Genomic DNA, 22,186 nt, shown 5'->3' with positions numbered 1-22,186 from the left:
CCTTGTACCTCCCTGCCCTCGACAGCCACTGGCCCCCCAGGTTGTATTTCACTAGTCCCTGAGTTTCTGGCTTCAGGGCTGTAGTTGTAAAGCCAGTCTGAAGGGGCAATAGGGAAAGGCTCTGAAATTCACCTGAAACGTCAGGCTGGGGGAAGTTAGTCCTGGAAAGGTTTCTCAGGTGCTACTCCCATGCCAGGCAACTTTCTGCCTTGACTGCCCAGAAGACTTTAGTGATACCACAAGCCCAAGAATGAAGGAGCTGCCCAGATGATAGGCTACACCTGGTGCATGAGGCGGCTCCATTTCACTTTATTCTACTTTTGGTAGCCAGATGCCAGTAGGAAGCACTCCTACGGTAACTGGAAACCACTGGCCCCAGGATTTTCCTTTGAAGCGTTCACTATAATGATACCCTCTCTGTGACAGTGGATCCTCAAACACATGGTCCTAGAAATTTCCTTAAGGTGGAGAGATTTGCGGTAAAGGTTGCCTGGGCCGGATGTGAAAGTAAGACAAAGCTGGCTCCAGGGAGAGTAGAAACCGCCTAAAAAGGGAAAACAATCCTGATTAGGAAAGTTGATCTGGTGTGTTAAGTGGCGTTTCAGGAGAAATCTGAAAGCTATTGACTTACAACAGGAGTCAAGCAAAGAAGTGTCCTGGCTCGGGGACCCTTCTAAGGGATCAAAATGGATACAATGGGTATCTACAAAAAAACCAACCAAACTAAAACAACCCTTTAAAAGCCAAGAGTCTAGTCTTCCGCACGCGCTGGGCCTGCCTTCCGCAAAGCTGGGGTCCGAGCCTCTCAGCTACCTCAAAAACCCGGAAAAGGGAAATCCAGGCGGGCCCTGGAGCGGCTGGCGGTGGGCTCCGGCCGGCCTGCATACTGGGCATGCGCAGGGGGTGGACCGCCAGGTCGGCTTAGGGAGCCGTGACGAGTCCGGAAGCGCCTGCGCACCCCGCCACCCCCGCTCCCAGCACGAGAACTAGTTTTGTTCCGCGTCCTTCGGACCGGAGCCCTTCGGGGAGAAACCTGGGCAGGACCAGTCCGACAACTGCAGCACCGCAGTAATGTCCAGCAACAGCTTCGCTTACAATGAGCAGTCTGGAGGGGAGGCGACGGAGCTGGGTCAGGAGGCGACCTCGACCATTTCCCCCTCTGGCGCCTTCGGCCTCTTTAGCAGCGATATGAAGAAGTAAGGAGGAGGGTTTGGGGTTGAGGGGGGACCGGACTGAGGAGCTGGGGCCCGGGAGGAGCGGGCACGGAGTTCGGGCTCCCGGGAGAGGGGTGGGTTCGCCCCGAGACCGTCCCGCAGCCGGACGGTAACGTTTCCCGAGTTGGGTCAGTTGGGAGTGGCGAGAGTTGTTGGGAGTTTGGGGTAAGACTCTGTAGGAGTCTCTAGTAGTTTCCAAACTTTAGTGAAAAAAGCACCTTTTGGAGCGCTTAGGTGCCATCACCTAAGACTGAGTTTGTCTGGGCTGGGGCGCAGGAATCAGAATTTTGAACAAACACTCATTTAATGTTTTAACAAGCTCATTTAATGTTTGCTTGGTCACACTTGGAGAAATTCGCTTATTAGGGTGGAAGGAGTGTTTGGGGAGTTGAGAGGTAAACTTAGAGTATGTGGCTTGTGGGAAACTATTCTGTGACTCTCGAGTGTAGGAGGAAGGAGGTGTTGTAGGTACGTTATGAACGGACAAACTGGTTTATACAAATGCTAATGTTCTTGGACAATGTCCTATGCACTACAGACCAAAAAAAAAAAAAAAAAAAAAAACCCCAAAACCCAAAACAAAAAACCAAAAACTCAATCGCAAACACAATAATCATATGAGTAGAGAGAATACTTAAGAGTGTTACTCTGAACAAGTCCAAAAATTTTACAAATTAATAATGTGAATTTTAAAAGTGAATACTAGACAATATATACTTGATTTTTAAGAAAGGTAAAGTAAAATTTAATTAGGATTACATTTAAAATTTATTTTAAAAGGCATTCTGAAAAGTGCTAGTAGTTGAAATTGAGATTACATTTTGACTGTATTAAGCTAAGTGAAATCCTGTATAGAGCATGTGGAATAGAGGGTTTTCCCCCCTTATTTTCAAGTTAGAAAGTTTAAAAGTAATATAACTAATTTTTCATTTTTCAGTCTGCACTTAAATGATGCATTGTTCCAACAATGGGCTAGTCGCAGGTCTACTGTTAGCAAAATGTTTCAACTGTTGTATTAAGGTGTAAGTCTGTACAGGTCTGTTTTGTATGTGGTGTGTCTACAATTTGATTTACTTGTATGATTTGTGAACTTCTAAGATGTTTTTCTCTTAGAGCCTTCCATTTCCTATTGGGCCTGATTTGGAAAAAAACTTGTATAGCTTTGACTATGAGCAGTGCTTTAGCAGGTTGGATTTAAAATAAAAATAACCAACATTTATTGAGTGCTTGTGCATTTGTGCACACTACTTTATGCTTATTATCTCATCCAGTCCTCCTAACAACACTGTGGCTTGTTAGCAGATCGTTCTTTGATCCCACTTTGCAGATGAAGAAATTGAGCTAGAAGCAAAGCTAGAATGCTGTGCCGCCTGAATCTGAACCCAGACATTCTCATCTTGGAGCTCGTTCTGTGGAGCACTTGGAAATTCTTACTGCTTGATGAAGTTTACGGTGCTTTTATTAGAGAATACTTACACCTCATTAAAAGTTTAAAACTTTAAATAGTAGTTTTAGACAGTGTATGACCTTGAGGCTTTCAGGAATTAGAAACACTTTGGCCATTGAATTGCAATCTAATGGGGTGTACAGAAACAAGGAGACCTCTGCTCTAGAAGTGGTCACTTAATTTCTCTTGAGCTTGCATTCTCTCCTTTGTAACAAGTGATACTTCTTGCCTTTTTAAAAACCCAAATGACAAAATTTATGTAAAAAACTTAAAGCTTACCCTGATCCTTTGTGCTAATTTATTTTTTATTTATTTAGTTTTGGTGTTTTGTTTTGTTTTGTTTTTTTTTGTGTTTTTTATTGTCTAATTTTTTTTTTATTGAAGTGTAATTGACATATAACATATTAGTTTCAGGTGTACAACATGATTCAGTAGGTATTTTTATCTATTGAGAAAATATCACCACAAGAAGTCTAGTTAACATCCATCACCATTCTTAAGTTTTTTTTCTGTAATGAAGACTTTTAAGATTCATGCTTTTAGAATATGAAAACAAATATGTGTACGTATATGTATGACTGAAATATGCTATACACCAGAAATTGACACAATGTAAACTGACTATACTTCAATAAAAGTGAATGCAAAAAAAATTCACTCTTTTGCAACTTTCAAATATACAATAGAGTATTATTAACTTTATTAACTTTAGTCACCATGTTGTACATTACATCCTCATGACTTATTTTATAATTGGAACTTTGTGCCTTTGACCCCCTTTACCCATTTCACCCACCCTCTTCTGCTCTAATTTTTGATGATTTACTTTGAAATAGTTTCAAGTTTATAAAAATAGTACAGAGAACTCTTTATGCAGATTCTTTAAATTAAAAAAATTACTGCATTGCTTTATTTATTACTCTTTCTCTTTACACACAGAGATATACACACATTTGTTATCTGTCTGATCCTTTGGAGAATAGATTGTATACATCATGTCCCTTTATCCTGATACCTTAGTTTATATTTTTTAAGAACAAGGATTTTCTCTTTCACAACCACAGTACTGTTATATTAAGGAAATTTAACATTAGTACAATCTACAGTTTATAGTCCAATGTTGTCATTTGTCCCAATAAATAATTTTTTTTTAGCATTTTCCCTTCTAGTACATAATCCAGTCCAGGATCATGTATTTCATTTAGTTGTCATACCTCTTTAATCTCCTTTAATCTGGCATAGTTCCTTGGCTTTTGTCTTTTGCTGCCTTGACACTTTTGTTGAATACAAGCCAATTATTTTATAGCATATTAATCCACTTGGGTTTGTCAGTGTTTCCTCATGTTTACATTCATGTTGTGTATCCCAGGCTAGAATACTACCTTCTTAGACTGTTGCATTGGGAAGCATAGTATACCCATCTTTATGATGTTAATTTTCCCAGTTAATGGGTTGTCTGTTATTTATTTTTTCCCAGTAATCTACCTATGGAGGGACACTTTGAGACCATGCAAATGTCTTGCTCCTCATTAAGTCACCACTCCCTGTATTTAGCATTGATGAATCTCCTGAACCAGTCTTTACCGCAATGTCTACAAAATGGTGATGTTCTGACTCCCTCTGCTGTTCTGCTCTTTGGCCTCTCATCCAAAAGCTTTATGCCCTTTGATCCTTCAGTAACCACCTCAATGATGCCTAATCACTTCTTCATCACAGGATTATTGATGATTTTTGTTTTCTGAATTTGATCTTATCAGTCTTATTTATTTCCCCTTCAAATAAAGCCAGAGTTAGGGAGTTTTAGATGGTTTTACAAAAGCAGATCTTGTACGTCATTTATTGGTTAATCAAGCCTGCGTTTGGATTATTGGGATCAAGATTTGCAATTTCTTTGCTTAAAAATGTGAAGAGTTGATTTTTTGTAATCTTTTCTTTTGAGATGGTTGTAGACTTTTATTGCTTTCAGTTTTTTCCTAAATTATTTTTCTTTTGTCTTAAACAAAGAAACTCTTTATTTTATCTTAACCCATTAGACTGTGTATATATAATTTAAAAACTAATTTTAATCATTTTATTTCTGGATTAAATATTTAACTAGAAATTAATTTTTGGAAAGAAACAGAGAAGGCTAATTTTTCTCAGCAGTGGTAAAACTACTAAATTTCTGAATCTCTTTTCTTTTGAGAACGTCAAGGTGTATTACAAAGAGCACTGGACTTAGAGTGAGAAGATCTGAATTTAAGTTGAAGTTTTCCACTTGCAGTCATGTTTCCTTGTTCAAGTTGGTCTATCTTGTCAAACTTCAGTGTCCTCGTTTCTAGAGAGGATATGATAATACTTGCCTATTTTGTGAGTTTTACATAAGATGGTATAATTGAAAGTGATTTCTGAACCAGAATATTAACTAACATTGTTTAGAAAAGTTGTTGAAAGCTTCGCCGAGGTGATGAGGTTTTTAGTCCTAAAGCCTGAGAAGGTTTTTGCCAGGTGAAGAAAAGGGGAATTCTTCAGGCAGAATGTGTGGAAACCAGGAGAGCTGCAAAAGAAAATGCATGTTCAGATGCAATATAGATTAAGGCATCAACGTTTAGAATTATAAGTAGTAATTAAAGCATGGGACTGGAGAAAATCACCCAGGGAGAACTTTTCTTGTTAGAAGAGAAGGCAGTTTAGACAAAACCTTATGGAACACCAACATTTAGGAGATGAGTGAAAGAAGAAGTACTGAAAGTGTGCTCAGAGGAAGGTTAGAAAAAAGGAAGCTAAGAGGAGGGTTGTATTAGGAGTTACAGGGAAGAGGCAAATAGAATGAAGGCTGAAAAGAGGCCATTGGGTTTAACAGTTAAAAGGTATTGGGCATATATCTGGAGAAAACTCTTAACTCGAAAAGATACATGCATCCCAGTGTTCATAGCAGTACTATTTACAGTGGCCAAGACATGGAAGCATCCTGTGTCCATCAACAGATGATTGGGTAAAGAAGATGTGGTATATGTATACATATAATATGAAATATTACTCAGCCATAAGAAAGAATGAAATAATGCCATTTGCAGCAACATGGATGGACTTAGAGATTATCATATGAAGTTAAGTAAATCAGACAGGGAAATACAGATATTGTATGATATCACTTATATGTGGAATCTAAAAAAAAATGATACAAATGTACTTATTTACAAACCAGAAATAGACTTAAAATAGACATAGAAAACAAGCTGTGGTTACCAAAGGGGGAAGATACGGGGGAGGAATAAATTAAGAGTTTGAGATTAATATATACACAACACTATATATAAAATAGGTAAACAACAAGGACCTCCTGTATAGCACAGGAAAGTGTATTCAATATCTTGTAATAACCTATAATGGAAAAGAATCTATAAAAGAATATATATGTTATGTGTAACTGAATCACTATGCTGTACACCTAAAACTAACACAACATTGTAAATCAACTATACTTCAATTAAAAAAAAAAGGATAATCAAGACAGCGTTTTTAGCACCTGCTGAAATTGGGGTGGACTTTTTGTTTGTTTTGATTCACAGAGCTGATTTAGACCCCAACAAAGGGTGGTGTGCTTTTCTGTTGTCTTACTGCATCATGTAGTATGATGTACTCAATATTAACTACATCAGCATATTTGCATTGCAAATGCTAAAGGCTAGTCTACTTTTTTAACTTAAGTTTTATTTGTCAGCTTTATGTCAGCCATGAAAATTACATTACGTATAGCCCTTTAACCTTTGTTATCAGTGTTTCTCAGTGGAGTCCACTAGGAATTTTACGTGGGTCTCTGGCTTGTACACAGTAACAACAAATCTAGCTTTATCATCACTGTGTTTTCTCCCTTTCAGGAGGGAGTATAGAAGTGCAGCTGCATAAGAGTGACCTTTTTATAGGGATATTCTTGAGTTAACTTCATTAAAGTGAAGATAAAACAGTCCTATTGACCAAGAAAATGCAGAAGGCTACAGATAAAAGAATTTTTTTGGGGTCTTAGAAATTGCAGTTCGGAAGTGTGCAGAGGAAGAGAAAGTCAGTTGCTTATAAAGATGAAAGCCACAAGGTTGTAAAGTTGACAAGAATTATGGGTGACCATGATGCAAGGAAATATTTGTCCTTAGGAAACAGGCTGTTACGAATTATTTTAGGGTAAGGACCTGATAAATATTTTGAGTTTCTGGAACATTGGGCAGATATTCTGGATACCTACATTAAGATAATACACGGTCAAAGTTCAGATTCTATCCGCGGGGTCTTGCATAAGTCATACTCCTTCAGTGCCTCCCGGGGCCATTTTAGAGAGCTCTCTTAGCAATACTGGCATTTTGATTTTCCTTTCACAGTCCCAGATGTCATTACCTTATTAATAGTAGCACATTATTTTGTTTATTTTTGTTTGTTTTATTTTTGTATTTCTGCCAGTTTTATTGAGATACAGGTTTAAGGTGTAGAGCAGAACGATTTGACTTACATACACCATGAAAGATTACCATGATAAGTTGTTTGGTGACCATCCATCAACTCATAGATACAACATTAAAGAAATAGAACATTTTTTTTTCCTTAGTGTGAGGACTCTTAGGATTTACTCAACAGTTTTCTCGTGTAACGTACAGGCAGCAGTGTTAGTTGTATTCATCATGTCGTACATCCCCAGTTATAAGATAAAATACTTACTTATAACTGAAAGTTTGTACACTTAGTCTTTCTTCATCCAGTTTCCCCTACCCCCACTTCCCTGCCTCTGGTAATCACAGATCAGCTCTCTTTTTCTGTAAGTTTGTTTTTGATGTATGATTGACCTATAACACTATGTTAGTTCCTGGTACACAGCATAGTGATTCAATATTTCTGTACATTTCAAAATGATCACTATGATAAATCTAGTTGTTATCTCTTGCCATACAAGGATACTGCATAATTATTGACTGTATTCTCCACACTGTACATTTCATACCTGTGACTCATTTATTTTGTAATTGAAGTTTGTACACTTATCCCCCTCTACCCCCTGCAACCACCTGTTTGTTCTCTGTATCTGTGACTCTGTTTCTGTTTAGTTATGTTTGTTCATTTGTCTTGTTTTTTAGATTCCACATATAAGTGAAATCATACAGTATTTGTCTTTCTCTGTCTGACTTGTTTCCCTTAGCATAATACCCTCTGGTCGTTACATGTAGAAAATGATAAAATTTCATTCTTTTTTATGACTGAGTGATATTCCATTGTATGTTTGTATACACATAACATATATTCTTTATCTGTTCATCTCTCAGTGGACAATTAGGTTGTTTCCATATCTTGGCTATTGTAAATACTGCTGCAGTGAACATATGGTGCATATATCTTTTCGAATTAGTGTTTTTGTTTTCTTTGGATAAATACCCAGGAGTGGAATTGCTGGATCATATGATAGTTCTGTTTTTAATTTTTTGAGGAACCTCCATACCTTAATGGCTGCAACAATTTACATTCCTACCAACAGTGTACAGGATTCCCTTTTCTCCATATCATTATCATTTTTTGATTGATTTGTTTGTTTGATATTAAATAACATGAGCTGTTCATATATTTTGGATATTAAACCCTTGTTGGTCACGTCATTTGCAAATATTTTATCCCATTCCATAGGTTGTCTCTTTGTTTTGTTGGTGGTTTCCTTTGCTGTGTATAATAAGCTTTTAAGTTTAATTAGGTCCCATTTGTTTATTTTTGCTTTTATTTCTTTTGCCTTAGGAGACAGATCCAAAAAAATATTGTTACAGTTTATGTCAAAGAGTGTTCTGCCTGTGTTTTCTTCTAGGAGTTTTATGGTTTCAGGTCTTACAGATAGGTCTTTAATCCATTTTGAGTTTGTTTTTGTGTATACTGTGAGATAATGTTCTAATCTCATTGTTTTGCATGGAGCTGTCCAGTTTTCCCAGCTCCACTTGTTGAAGAGACTGTCTTTTCTCCATTGTACCTTAAACTTTTTATTGGGTAGATTGCTTGTCTCTACTTTAGGTAGTTCTTCTGTGGTTGTAACTCATTCCATCTTTTGGAATGTATGCCTTTGTCACCTCATTTTGCCTAATTTGCTGTTTTTATTTTTATGTATCTGTAAGTTGTTTGTGTTTCCCCAGGTTGGAGAATTGGACTTACGTAGGAGTTGTCCTGTGGGACCCAGCAGCACATTCTGCTCTGGTGAGCAGAGCTGAATGCTATTGGGATGCCCTCTATTTGGGTTGTCTGGATCCTCCTTTTGTGGCAGGTGTCTACTGTGGGCACACTGGTGGATGTGGCTGGCCCCTGGTCTGGTTGGTTGCCTGGCCCTGCCTTGTGCAGGGAATGCTGGCTGATTGTGGATGGGGCCAGGTCTGCCACTGCTGACTGCATGGCCAAGGAAGTCCTGGTCCTAGTTCTGGCCCTCTGTCGGGCAGGGCCATGTCTTGAAGCAGCTGGCTCTGGAGCCCCAGGGATCCTGGGGTTAGTGCTGGTCCATTGGTGGGCAGAGCCAGGTTCCAGGGTGGCTGGCTGCAGGGCTGGGGTCCTGGAGCTAATGTCGACCTCTGGTGGGTGGGACCATAGCCAGGGAAGTGGAGTCCTGAGCCTGGTGTGGGCTTGCTAGTGGGCAGGGCTGGTTCCTGACATGACTGATTGTGGGATCCAGGATGTTCTGGAGCTGGTAGGCATGGCCATATCTCAGGGTGGCTGACTAGGGCACCAGAGGTGTCCTGGAGCTGGTGTCAGCCTGCTACTGGGTGGGGCCAGAGCCCTAGTGCCAGCCCTATGGTTGTGGGGCTGGGCCTAGGGTCTCGGGCTGCAATGCTCAGCTGTTGGTGAAGTTGGTGTCAGCCTGTACATAGGTAGGGCTGGGGCCTGGGGGTCCTGGGGCTGGTGCCAGACTGATGGTGAGTGGGGTGGGTGGGATCAGCTGGCTGTGAGACCTTGGGCTCTTTTCCACCCATTGGTGGGTGGGGATGGGTCCTGGGCCTTCTGATAGACAGGGCTGGGTCCTGGAGCAGCTTGGGGCTCAGGGATCCTATGGCAGCCAGCTTGCTGATGGATAAGACTGTGTCCCGCCCCAGGTACCTTTATGGTCTGGAGTGTCCCAGGACTGGTGCTGACTAGCTTGTGGGTGGGCCTGGGTCATGGTACTAATAAGCTAGAGGGAGGATTCCAGTGTCCTTGTGGGATGAGCTCCCCAAAATGGCAGGCACTAGCGTCTGTGTCTCCAGGATAAGTCCCAGTTGCCTCTTGCCTCTCTGGGAAACTTTCCAAGATCTGCAAGTTGGGCTCACCTAGGTTCCTTTCAAATTACTACTACTGTCCTGAGTCCTGGGGTGTATGAGATTTTGTGTATGCCCTTTAAGAGTGGAGTCTGTATTTCCCACCACCTCTGTCTTTCCCCATAGTAAGCCCTGCTCATCTTCAAAGGCAAACATTCTTGGATCTTGTCTTTCTGGTGCAGGACCCCTGGGCTGGGGAGCCTGATGTGGCACTCAGACCCTTACTCTTTGGGGAGCACCTCTGCAGTTGTAATTGTCCTCCTGGAGCTTTGGATCTTGACTGTAGCATGTCTCTACCCTTCCTCACCATCTTGTTGTGGTTCCCTCTATGTATCTTAAGTTGTAGAAGACCTTCTCTGCTAGTCTTCAGGTCATTCTCATCCACAGTTGCTTTGTAAATAGTTGTAATAATGATGTGTCCTTTGGGGGACATGAGTTCAGGATCTTCCTACTCTGCTGTATTGGCCATTCCGTAACTCCATTATTTTAGACTTACCTCAAAGAGTCATTGTGTCTCCATATAAGGTTTTAAACTTTTTTCCACCATTTTTTACTTATAATATTTAATTTTAGTTAGGGTCTATACCATATTAAAATTTTTTTATATAGCACTTTTATAGTTTCAGTTGTTCAAAGCTTACTCTACTTTCTTACTACTTTTCCTACTATTTTCATTGATACCTTTACTCATTCATTCTGTATTCTCGTTATGTAGTGACTCATGAATATTTGTTGAATAGTGTATAGAGGAATCTTTCACATACTCACCTGATATTAGATGGTATAATTTATGTGACGGTGCCTAGCAAAGTGTTTGGCTCATAATTTTGCATCATAAATATTTCAAGTCCTTTACTCAATTGAATGAATCAGATTCTACTAATATTTACTGTCTCTTTAGCCAGTGTAGTTAAAAAATAAAGCATGACCAGATTCAGTGGACCTTATACAGAAGAAAAACCTAGCTTAGTAATCCTATTGTATTATACTGAGGTATTATTGTATCACCCTGAGGTTAATTATATATAGGTCCAAAACAGCCATTTTCTTTATGTCATTACTTGAGTGTTGTGGTTTGGGTTAATTGACTTGGAATTGTCACACAGATGTTGAATGAACTTTACATTCAGGATTTTAGAAATCTCTATACCATTCTTCAGAAACATCTTTATTTGCAAAGTTGGGATTATGCCATAAGTATAGTTAATTCTTCTGTGTTTTCAGCAGAAAACTATAGACCAATTATAAGATCATTATCTTTCCTTTAATAATTTAGTTGGTGAGATAAGGCTAATGTGAGCTAATAGTAATACAAATATATAATTAATGTTAAATTATATAATAATTCTCAACTTTTCAGTGTGTTATACCTACCAGAAGGTATTTATTATAAGCATTTATTTCTGTAAACAATGATTTACTGAAGAAGATGAAATTTTGAAATGTCAAAACACATTGTAGTTTGAGATGTTGAAAATATTGGAGCCCTGAGTTGGTGATATATTATGAAGAGGTACAGGCTCCTCATTGTGCATTCCTTTCTCGTGCTCAGGAGTCCAGTATTGCTGGTATGAAAATAAACTCCACTAATGATTTCTGTAGCATGCTTTTGTCCTTGTCCTCATCTTCAGGTTCTGAAGATCTAAATCCCTTGAGTTCTAATAACTCCAGTTTTGGTAACTGATTTATCCTGTTAATTCTGCTTAGCTGGTTGAATTTTATGGTCACTAGATCTAGTTCTGGAGATGTTAACAATGTATTTGCCATGCTGTATATGTAAATTGGATCTTACTTTTTTTTACTTACAAAGGACATAAAATATTAGGCAATTTTAATGTTTTATTGATCTTTCAGTAAGTAAATGTCATTTGTTCCAAGACGGCTATTAACAAAAGAAGAAACTATATTATGGTATCTGCAGTGCATTCCTAGTTGTTTTCATCTTCACATAAATAAGACTGTTAGTTCCACAAAGGGCTGACTACACAAGTTAAGGATTGTCACTTTAGTGGTGCAGTAAGGTTCCTATAATTTCACTCTTGAAATATACTTCAAATCAAACAAGATTTTACCACATTGAACAAAAAAATTCATGAAATACTGTAGAGTTCTAGTTTGCAACAGGTTTTTTAAATATTCCATTTTATTTGCTTAGCTTGCATTTCTTTTTGGAGAAGAGTCAGTTCTGACTTTCACAATTTATCGTAAATACTTAACCAAGAAAATATTCATCCCTTGATATAGGATATGTTATTTTAAGATCTCTGATTTTGTGAAATCCAAGGAGATTATCTGGAATATTAAGTTCACGCCTTACCATTGAATCCCAAGATGTGAGATATTACGTTATTTCTAAAAATATTTAGAATTTAGAGTAACATTACTAGAAACGAATGGTTAAAACAAAACAAAAAAATCAGACAGATGGTCGGTTGAAATGTTCTTTTTTACTGCAGAAAAGTTAAAATGCTCATGAAATGACAAATGTATTATAGTGAAGTAATTTGACAGTATTGCAGTTGTGTGTATAAATGAACTACTGACAAAAACAAATTGCCTGCAGTCCACATTCAAAATTTAAAGTGAAGAGCCCAAAGTAGAATAATCAAGAAGGAAATGATTTTCCTATATTTCACATTATTATGAAAAACATTCTTTGGTTTGTATACTTAGGGAAGACTTATTTAGCATGTCAGCTGGAAAGAGTTCATAGATCTACAAAAGTGAACAATTTATTGTCAATGTCTGCTTATTGATGGGCTGATTATTTGTATTGCTGATAGGAGCCAACCTAATTAGAAGGCCAGTGTCTTTAATTCTGCAGCTGAGTGAGTTAGCATGGTGGCTGGACAAGCGAGAGACTTATAAATACGGCTGGTCCCAAGATCATGGATTGGCAGAGCTACACAGCCCCCATCTTTACTCTAGGAATGTTTTTTTTTTTTTAAGTTTCTTAAAGCCTAGGTTAAGAATGTGGTCATGAAGAATGAGGGGGGAATTTTAGTACTATGAGGGCAGAGAGGTAAGGGGTACAGTGGAAGGTTGGGGGCAAGATTGTACAGGGCCTTGTAAGGACTTTGGATTTTACTCTGAGTGTGAAGAGAAGCCTTTGGAAGGTTTTAAGCAAAATGGGCATTTAGAAATCAGTTAATAACTATTAAGTGCCTGGTGTGGGCCAGATATATTTCTTGTTTCAAAAAGATTATGGTCTGTAGGATAACTGGGACCTGTTTATTCATTTCTAATTTTTTTCTGTAACTGAAAAAATTAGAGAAATAATCTATTGATTCAACAAATATGAGTGCCTTCTTAAGAATGTTAGGTACTGTTCTTAACGCTGGGGATTAATCAGTGGACAAAGTGCCTGCTCTCACAGAGCGTATATTCCATGATAGGCAGTAAGCAAGAAGACAGTCAGTAAACAAGTCACTATATGATTGGTCATTTGATGACAAGAACTGCTGTAGAGAAAAATAAGGCAGGGAAAGCGGATAGAGTTAGGGTGGAGGCTGGATTGAGTTTGAAATAGCAGGGTCAGGAAAAGATCCTTGAGGATACCTGAAGTAGGTGAGGGAGTGACATGCTGATGTCTGGGGAGGAGTATTCAGTCAGGAGGAGTTGCAAGTGCTCCGGCCCTGAGGCAGGAGAATTTCTGGCCTGTGTGAGGATCGAAAAAGAGGCCAGTTTGTCTGGATAAAGTGAATGAAGGAAGCGGGGCAAATTAATTTGAGGTCAGAGAGGTAAGGGGCAGATTGTGTAGGACTTTGTAAATCACTGTAAGGACTTTGATTTTACTCTGTGAGAAGAGAAGCCATTGGAGGGTTTTGAACAGAGTCAGATGATCCAGTTTACCTTTACATTGTGTCTCTTTGTCTCCTGAACTAGGAATAGGCTGCAGATCTGAGGCAGGGAGGCCAGCAAGGAGACTACTGCAGTAGCCATGCAAGAGAAAGTGATTTCTAAATCCAGCTGGTGTTAGTGGAGAGGCATGGTTCTGGATATATTTTGAAAGTGGAGCCAATGAGGTTTGATGATGGTTCAGATGTGGTGTGTGAGATAAAAAGGTTATCAAGGATGGACACAAGGTTTTTTGCCTAAACAGCTGGAAGTTTGGAATTGCTGTCAACTAAAATGAAAAAGATTGTGTGCAGAGGAATTTTTTAAATGAGGAAGAGGTTCAAGAGCTTGAGCATGTTAAGTCTGAGGTGCCTATTAGGCATCCAGGTGGAGATACTAAATAGGCAGTTGGATATATGAGCCTGGAACTTAGGAGAAGAGTTAGGCTAGAGACATAAATTTGGGAGCCATAAGGTTATATAGATGGTATCAAGTACCATGGATGAAGTGAGACATCAAGGGAGTGAATGTAGAAAGTGAAGAGGTCAGAGTACTAAGCTCTGGGGCCTTCCTGGAGTAATCGTGTCAGATAGTACCAACAGTGTCAAGTAAGGTGATTACGGACAAGTGGGTTTTGAGTTTGTCAATTCGGAGGACTTTGGTGACTTTGACAAACAGTTTAGATGCAGTGCTGAGACAGAAAGCTTGACTAGAGTAGGTTCAAGAGAGAAAGGAGAACTGTATTAGTGTATAAAGGGGTAGAGAAATGGAGGGATACCTGGAAGGGAATGTTAGGTCAAGGGATTTTTTTTTAAGATGGGAGAAACTGCATTAACTTGCTTGCTGATGGAACCATCTGATGAAGAGGAAAGAATAAACTGATGATGTAACAGAGAAAAGATAATCACTGGGCTGATATTCCCTCTTTCTTATAAAAAATTTTAGCAAATACAGATTAGCTAAAAAATAACAACCATAATTTCAACACCCATAGAGAATCAGTTAACAAGATATAGGTCTTCCAGTCTTTGTTCTTTTGTGTATGTATTATATATTTTTCAATCAAAACTATGTTTTTCTAGTATAATGTGGTGTTGTAATTTGCTCTTTTCACTTATGAATATATGGAGCTTGTTCATTTCTTAAAGTGATAGTCCTTTTAGGACAAATTGTAATAAAGCCACTATTTTGAAAGAACCACTCAACTATTAGAAAAGTAAACAACTATAGTTATATAAATGAAATTATATGGCTAGCTCCGCTAAAGGTTTTAAACAGTGTTTGGTATAGAGTAGGGCCTTGTTAATTATTAAGTACAAAAATAAAGGGAATAACCTAAAAAAAGAAACAATACTAACGATGTTAGGTGTTAGCACTGACCAGGACTTTCCATGGATACCTGTATACATATGAGGGGGTGGGAACAGCATGTACATGAGCTGTGTTGTTAAGTACAGCAGACACTAGCCAGAGGTAACTATTTAAACTTAATGGAATTAAAATAAAAATTTTAGTTTCTGAGTCACACTAGCCACATTTTTATGTGCTCAGTGTTGCTAGCAGTTACTATATTCGATAGTGCAGATAAGGAATTTTATTTCCATCCTCACAGAGCATTCTGTTGGACACTGCTAGTTTAGAGGCAAGTATTTAAGACATATTCAGAGAACAGGAAAAAGTTCAATATGGCTGGAACACAGAGTTGGAGGGAAATGTGGCACTGGTGAAAGATGGTTGATAGGTAGTTGGGGTCCACATTATGAAGGGTCTTGTATACTGTGCTCATAAATTTGAACTTTGTCATAAAGTTTTGCACAGTAAGGAGCTACTAAAGAATTTTAAGTAGAGATGCATTGTAGTAAGATTTACATTTTAGAACAATCACTCATGCTGCACCTAGGTGTTTGGAATGGTCAACTATGTGTGATATTGGAAACCCAGAATATAAAGTGTTGAGTTCCATTTTGGACCTGTTGAGTTTAGTAGTTGGGTGTCCATTAAGCCATTGGATACATGGGTGCGGTACGCAGGAGAGATGCCTAGGTTGGAGATATAGATTTGGAAGTCATCAGTTGTTAGATGATTTGAAAGGAAGATGTGTGGTATGTGAGGAGAAGGCCAAGGAGGAATCTTAGTGCTAAGTTAACATTGAAGGGAGTGGGAAAATTGAAGCTCACTTAGAAGACTAAGAGGAGAGAATGAAGTTTGGGGAAATCCTTGAAGTTCATTATACAAACAGCTTTTGCGTTGTGTTTAAAATTGAGGAAAAGGGTCAAACCCATTTCCTACTTATGCAGGAAGAAGATTTAAGATAAAATTGCTTATTGTGGCTTGCTGAGGCCATATGGCATAATGCTTAAACACACCCACTCTGGAGCTCCTCTGCCTGGTGTGAAAACTGTCACAAACTTAGTAAGTGGTACTTGGGCAGATTACTCTACCACTCTGTGCCCTTAGTTTCTTTATCTGTAAAATGGGGAGGAGGAGGATAATAGTACCTGCACTCACCGAATTATTGTGAGAATTAAAAGATTTAATGTATGTTAACAGTTAACAATGCCTGATAAATAATAGCACAACAATTATTATCACTATTTTAACATCATTAAGATCAATTGAGTTTTTTAAAAGCTTTGTTTTTAATGTAATATACTTTTCAACTTAAAATTTTAGAATCATTGTTAATTTTCGTGTTAACCATTGCTTTATGTTTTTATTTTACAAATTATTGTTAAATTTGACATTTTTCCGAATTATAGTTCACAAGTACTTGAAACTACTAAATGATGTGAAGTATCTTTAATGTGCACTACATAAAATAAATTAAGTTAGTAAGCACTAGGCAGATTCTTCTGTGTGGTTATCAAGGATTTGGGAATAATGATTATAGATAGTATAAGGAAGTAAAAAATGGATTTTTTGTTTAGCCTTCAATCTTGCTGATAGGTATTCTGTTGCTTTAAACTTGTCTATTTTGCTTGTTTGTTTGTTTTGGAGGGGGAAGGTAATTAGGTTTGTTTATTTATTTGTGTTTGGAGGAGGTACTGGGGATTGAACCCAGGAATTGAGCTACACCCTCCCACCTCTTAAGTTGTCTATTCTTAAAGAAGGAGTACTTTTTTCTTAAAAGAAGAGGAACTTGTATGCGTTTTGCTTGAACAGAAATTGAAGGAGTAGAGTGTTTCAGGAAGGAGTTAAGTGGTGAGCAGTGCCAGCTGCTCCTGAGTAGTCCAGTAGAATAAAGTCAAAGGTCGGGTTTCTTGGATTTAGTGATAAAACAGTTGTTCGTGACCGAGGTGGTGGTCCAAGCCGTGTTAGGGGAAATCAGATTGCAGAGGATTGACAGATGGGCAAGAAGTGAGTAAAGGAAGACCACTTCTCCAAACAACTTGGCTTTCAGGGAAGGAGACAGGGTTGTTATGTATTTGAGAATGTATTGAGGTGAGAGAGCAATATACTTGGTTGTCTGTGACTAAATAATTGTACTTTTCACTAGATTTAATCAAATCCTGTCAAAAATCTATTCTTGAGGTATGTTTGTGATTACTGAAAAAGTTACTCCAATATCAGCCCCAGATAAAGGGAGCAGTCAGGTAATTAAAGGAACACAAATGGCTACTGCATTAGTGAGCACAGGAATGCAAAAATCCTTTGTTTCTTTTCTGAAATAATGGTGATAATACTTTGTTTTCTGAAATAATGGTGATAATAGAGGGTAGTTTCTGTTGTATTTTTATTTGGCACACAGAAAAGTGGGCAACCTTGGGTCATTACCCAGAATTTTTGTTGCAATTTTGCCTAGTTCTTGATATCCAGGAGTCTGGGACACTCTTCTGAATATTTGAGCTCATAACCTTCAGAGGCAGTAAGAATTTTACAAACACTTTTTATGTACTTTAATACAATCAAAATAGATTACTCATATTTAACGTTGCATGTTGTAGAAATGCTAGGGTGAATTAAAAGTAAATAAAGTTAAAAGCATGTAATTCTGCCTGACAGAATCAACAATTGTAAAATAAACAAATTGGTTTTCTCAAGGTAATTGAATACTTGAACATTTCTTTAAAGAGAAAATGTGGTTAAGTTTCTGGAAGTCAGAGAGATTTTGTTTACACACACACACACACACACACACACACAAACACACACACACACACACAGCTAATCTATTCTGGTACCTTGTACAATACTTAACAAATGATTTTAGATTATAATGACCCACAAGTGATTTTTTTTTCTTCTTTTCTTTCACATTCTTAGTATTTTAAAACTTTTCCTTGATGTGGCAAAAATTGTAAAAATTTTCAGTATAGTTTGGTCAGTATCATATGTTTTATTTTTTATTTTTATTTTTTTAAACTAGCTTTTTTTGGGGGGGTGGTAATTAGGTTTATTTATTTATTTAAATATATAGGTATATGGAGGTACTGGGGATTGAACCCAGGACCTCATGCATGCTATGCATATACTCTGCCACTGAGCTATACCCTCCCCCACCAGTAGTGTGTGCTTTATATTTCAAAAATTTAAAACCACTTGTGGAAATAAATTTATCTTTTGAAAATGGCGATTATAGATGGCTAGTTTTTCAGCAGATGGCAAAATTTAAAATAATCAGGTAAACTTCAGTGATTTGCACTTTCAGATTTTTTTTTTCCTGTCAAGTAGGAATTTGTAGGACCTTTTTTCTATGCCTTTTTTCTATGCCTGCATTGCTTTCATCAGGAAACTTGATAGGTCCATGTGACTTTTTAAAAAAATTGTGATAAAAAATACATAACATAAAATTTGCCGTTTTAGTCATTTTTAAATGTACAGTTTGTTAGTGTTAAGTATATTCACATTGTTGTGCAACAGATCCTCAGAACTTTTTCATCTTGAAACAGTGCCAGGTGACTTTTTAAAAACTGAATTTTTTACTGAGATTTTCAAGTGCTTCAGGGACAAAACTTATCTACGGTAGAGATTGCATATTGGTTTCCTCAATTCCCTACACAGAAGGCTGATCCAAACTCATCAGATGGAAAACTTGCCTTCTGTGGCCTTGGAAAGTTTTTTTTTTTTTCCTAAAGAATTTAAAAATTAATCTAGCTTTGAGTTGGCATATCTTATTAACATAGTTATAGAAAACTTACATTTATTCTACTTTAGTTTATGAATTTCTTGGAGGAAGATCTGATACTAATAATCCTCAAACTTGATGCACACACTGACTCTTTGGCACGTCTGTATTTATGCCCATCTGTTACTGTGGCACCATGCCCATTATTGCAGTGGCATGCCAATAGCAGTGAGGCATGTGAGCCAACAAAGATGAATTGTTTGGATGGAATACACTATTCTGTAATACTAATTAATTTTGAGCTGATGAATCTACATGAGATAATGTTAACCAAATATAGTCAGAGTAATGTCAGTGAAAATAAAATTTACTTTGACTTATACAGAAGTGTATCACAGATGCTTTAGACTGCTATTGAGAATAATTAGAATTAGTGTTTATTACGGTTCCAGTGATCAGTTTTCTTTTCATAAAAATTTTGAATTTAAAAGAAAAAGATGGCAACAGTTTTCTTGTGGTTGATTTATAGAGTAGGGAGGAAGTGTTGTGGAACCATAGACTATGGATTTTATATTTATATATTTTATATTTATACGATACTATTTTATAGTTCTTAAAATGTTTTCTTAATAAACTCAACTTTAGAAGTTGACAGCAGTGTGGTAGTTGGGTTTCAAAACAAGACTCAAATTTAACTCCTTGCTTTGCCATGCCCTAGTTCTGTGGTGGTATACTTAAAAATTGTGTGCTTAGAATTTCTTATGTGTTGTATAATTTTCTACTTGTATGTTGTCCTTAAATTTTCTGAGCTGCAGTTTCCTTATTGATTAAATGGTAATAATAATAGCCACACATGCTTCACAGAGACTTTGTATTACTAAAATAAATAATGTTATAAGGTCTAGAAAACAATACCACTATCAGGTGGCTAAATTAATTATATGTTATAAATGTAAGGCATGTTAGTGGAAAGTTAGCAATATAGAAAGTGTATAACTTCCATTTCTATACCCCTAGAGATAAGCACAATGAAAAAGTTCTGAAAAAGTTCAATGTAAAAGTTCTTACCCTAGGAAATTTTAAAAAAATTTTAAAATGATTATGCACGCACACATGCACGCACGCACGCACGCACGCACTTCTCTATCTTGCTTTTCCTTGAATGTGTTTTGGAGGTCTGTCCATATCAGCGTATGAAACTATTTCAGTCTTCTTAACCACTGTGTAATATTTCCTAGTATTCCTTTTTTTAATTAATTCTCTTCTTTAAGGACATTTTATAGATTTTACTTTCTGTCGAATATAAAAAATACTGCAACACAAATTTTTGTATATTTTTGTGAATTTATTTATTTGTAGGAAGAATTCCTAGAGATAGAGTTGTAAGTCAAAGTTACTACATTTTAAATTATGATAGATCTTACTAAATTACCTTCCATAGGGGTTGCACTAGTTCCCTTCCTCCACTGGTGGTAAAGTAGGTTTTCCTTACACCTTTGCCAGTGCTGAGTATCATCAAATTTCATAATACTTGCCAATCTTATAGGTACAAATTGTTATTATACTGAGTCCTTATAATTGTGAGTGCGTTAAGTCTTCTCCCTCCTATTTATTGGTTATTCTTTCAGTAAAATACTTTTCAATATCCTTTGTCCATTTCCCTATTGGATCAGCACTTAATTGATCAGTTAAAGGCCCTTTGTATTTTAAGGAAATTAACATTTCTGCCAGATGAATCCCAAATTCATTTTCTTTGTTTTTCGACTACTTTATGGCATTTATTTTTAGTGCAAAAGTTTTACAACTTTCTGTGTTTATATTTATCAATTTTTAAAGTAGCTTTGAGACTTCCCCAATCTTTTAATCTTTCAATTGGAAGTGGCATTTTTGGTTTATGGTGCTCTTAAACTGTGAAAAAGAACTTTTGCCTGTTCAAACCTTTTTTTTTTGGTCTCAACATATATAAATCAAATAGCTGGGTGGCTCTGTGAGATTCCCTTTAAAACTTTAAGGCTGAGTAGTCACATTCTAGAAGATATTCCTAACATCCTGAGCAAAAGTAGAATCAATATCTTGCTGCCTGCCAAGAGAATGAGTAGCTGAGGGCATTGGTAAAGGGTTTGGCAAATACGGAGACTTCTGTGATACATGTATAGCATCATGGTTTTAAAAACATGCACACATGGTATGTATGCAGGGAAGATGTATGCCTAATTTGTAACCTTTATTGGAGTCATGGACCCTTTTGAGAATCTAGTGAAGGCTTAGAGTTTTTCTGTATCCCTCTAAGGAGCACATTTAGTGTATAACTTATGTTCATTTATTCTTTCAACTAATACTTACTGTATGCCTGTTACAGGCCTGTAAGGAGTTTAGTGTGCTTGAGAAAACAACCATAACCTACATTTATAGACTCTTTGTAGACCTTCTTTTGGGTCTATATATATATATATCCATGATTATTCCTGCCATATTATCTTTGCAAAATTTTTGTGGTTGTCCCTTGTCATTTGACACCTCAGCTTAAATGTTCACCTCTACCCACAGAGGTCTTTTGTGATTACCCAGTCTTACTTTATTGCATTACCCTATTTTAATTCTTTGAGTACTACTTATTTGTCTACCTTTATATTTTCCTTCCCTTTCCCTCCCACTTCACCTCCCTCCCTCCCTCTTCCTCCTCCTGTCATTTCTGTCATTCTCCCCTCCAGCCCCCACTGAACTCTCAGAGTATAAGTTTCAAGAGGTCAGGGACCCCAATACTTAGAACAGTTCCTGACACCTGGTAGATATTGAATAAATGAATATGCTAGGCCCAGTGAAAAGTGCTTTACGCTGATCTCATTAAGTCTTCATAACAACCTATTTGAAAGATACCAACCTTTAGTTTTGTGGATTTTTCTCCATTGTAGTTCTCTATTATATTGACTTCTCATCTTATCCTTTATACCCTTACTTGTTCTTAAGTTTAATTTGCTATTCTTTGGCTATTTTTCTGAGATGGAAGCTTGGATTATTGATTTTCAGTCTTTCTTTTTTTATATTGTGTTTAGCAGTATTAATTTACTTCTAAGTACCGCTTTAGCTGTATCTCATGAGTTATGAAGTGTTGTAATTTCATTAGTCAATATAAAATAGTTTCTAATTTCCCTGATTATTTCTTCTTTGGCCCATAGGTTATTTAAAGTGTGTTGCTTATCTTTCCAAACATCTGGACATTTTCTAGTTATTTTTCTGTTATTGATTTTTAGTTAGATTCCACATTCTCTATATGATTTTAGACCTTTGAAATTTGTTGAGATCTTACATAGCATATAGTCTTTTTTGGTAAGTGTTTTATGTGCAC

General features: G+C 37.2%; 1 protein-coding gene across 1 annotated transcript in view; it reads left to right on the top strand.

Annotated features, from left to right (window-relative positions):
* Nucleotides 1-931: 931 nt before the first annotated feature.
* AP3B1 (adaptor related protein complex 3 subunit beta 1) overlaps nt 932-22,186 on the top strand; it is a 220,652-nt gene continuing 199,397 nt past the window's right edge. Inside the window, exon 1 of the mRNA XM_074360087.1 lies at nt 932-1,196. Within this exon, the coding sequence (XP_074216188.1) occupies nt 1,072-1,196 (125 nt within the window). The 5' untranslated portion in view covers nt 932-1,071. The remainder of the gene's footprint in view (nt 1,197-22,186) is intronic.

The sequence above is a fragment of the Camelus bactrianus genome, chromosome 3 (genome assembly GCF_048773025.1).
Source record: "Camelus bactrianus isolate YW-2024 breed Bactrian camel chromosome 3, ASM4877302v1, whole genome shotgun sequence".
NCBI classification, from domain to species: domain Eukaryota; kingdom Metazoa; phylum Chordata; class Mammalia; order Artiodactyla; family Camelidae; genus Camelus; species Camelus bactrianus.
This window is presented reverse-complemented; position numbering and strand designations above follow the sequence as displayed.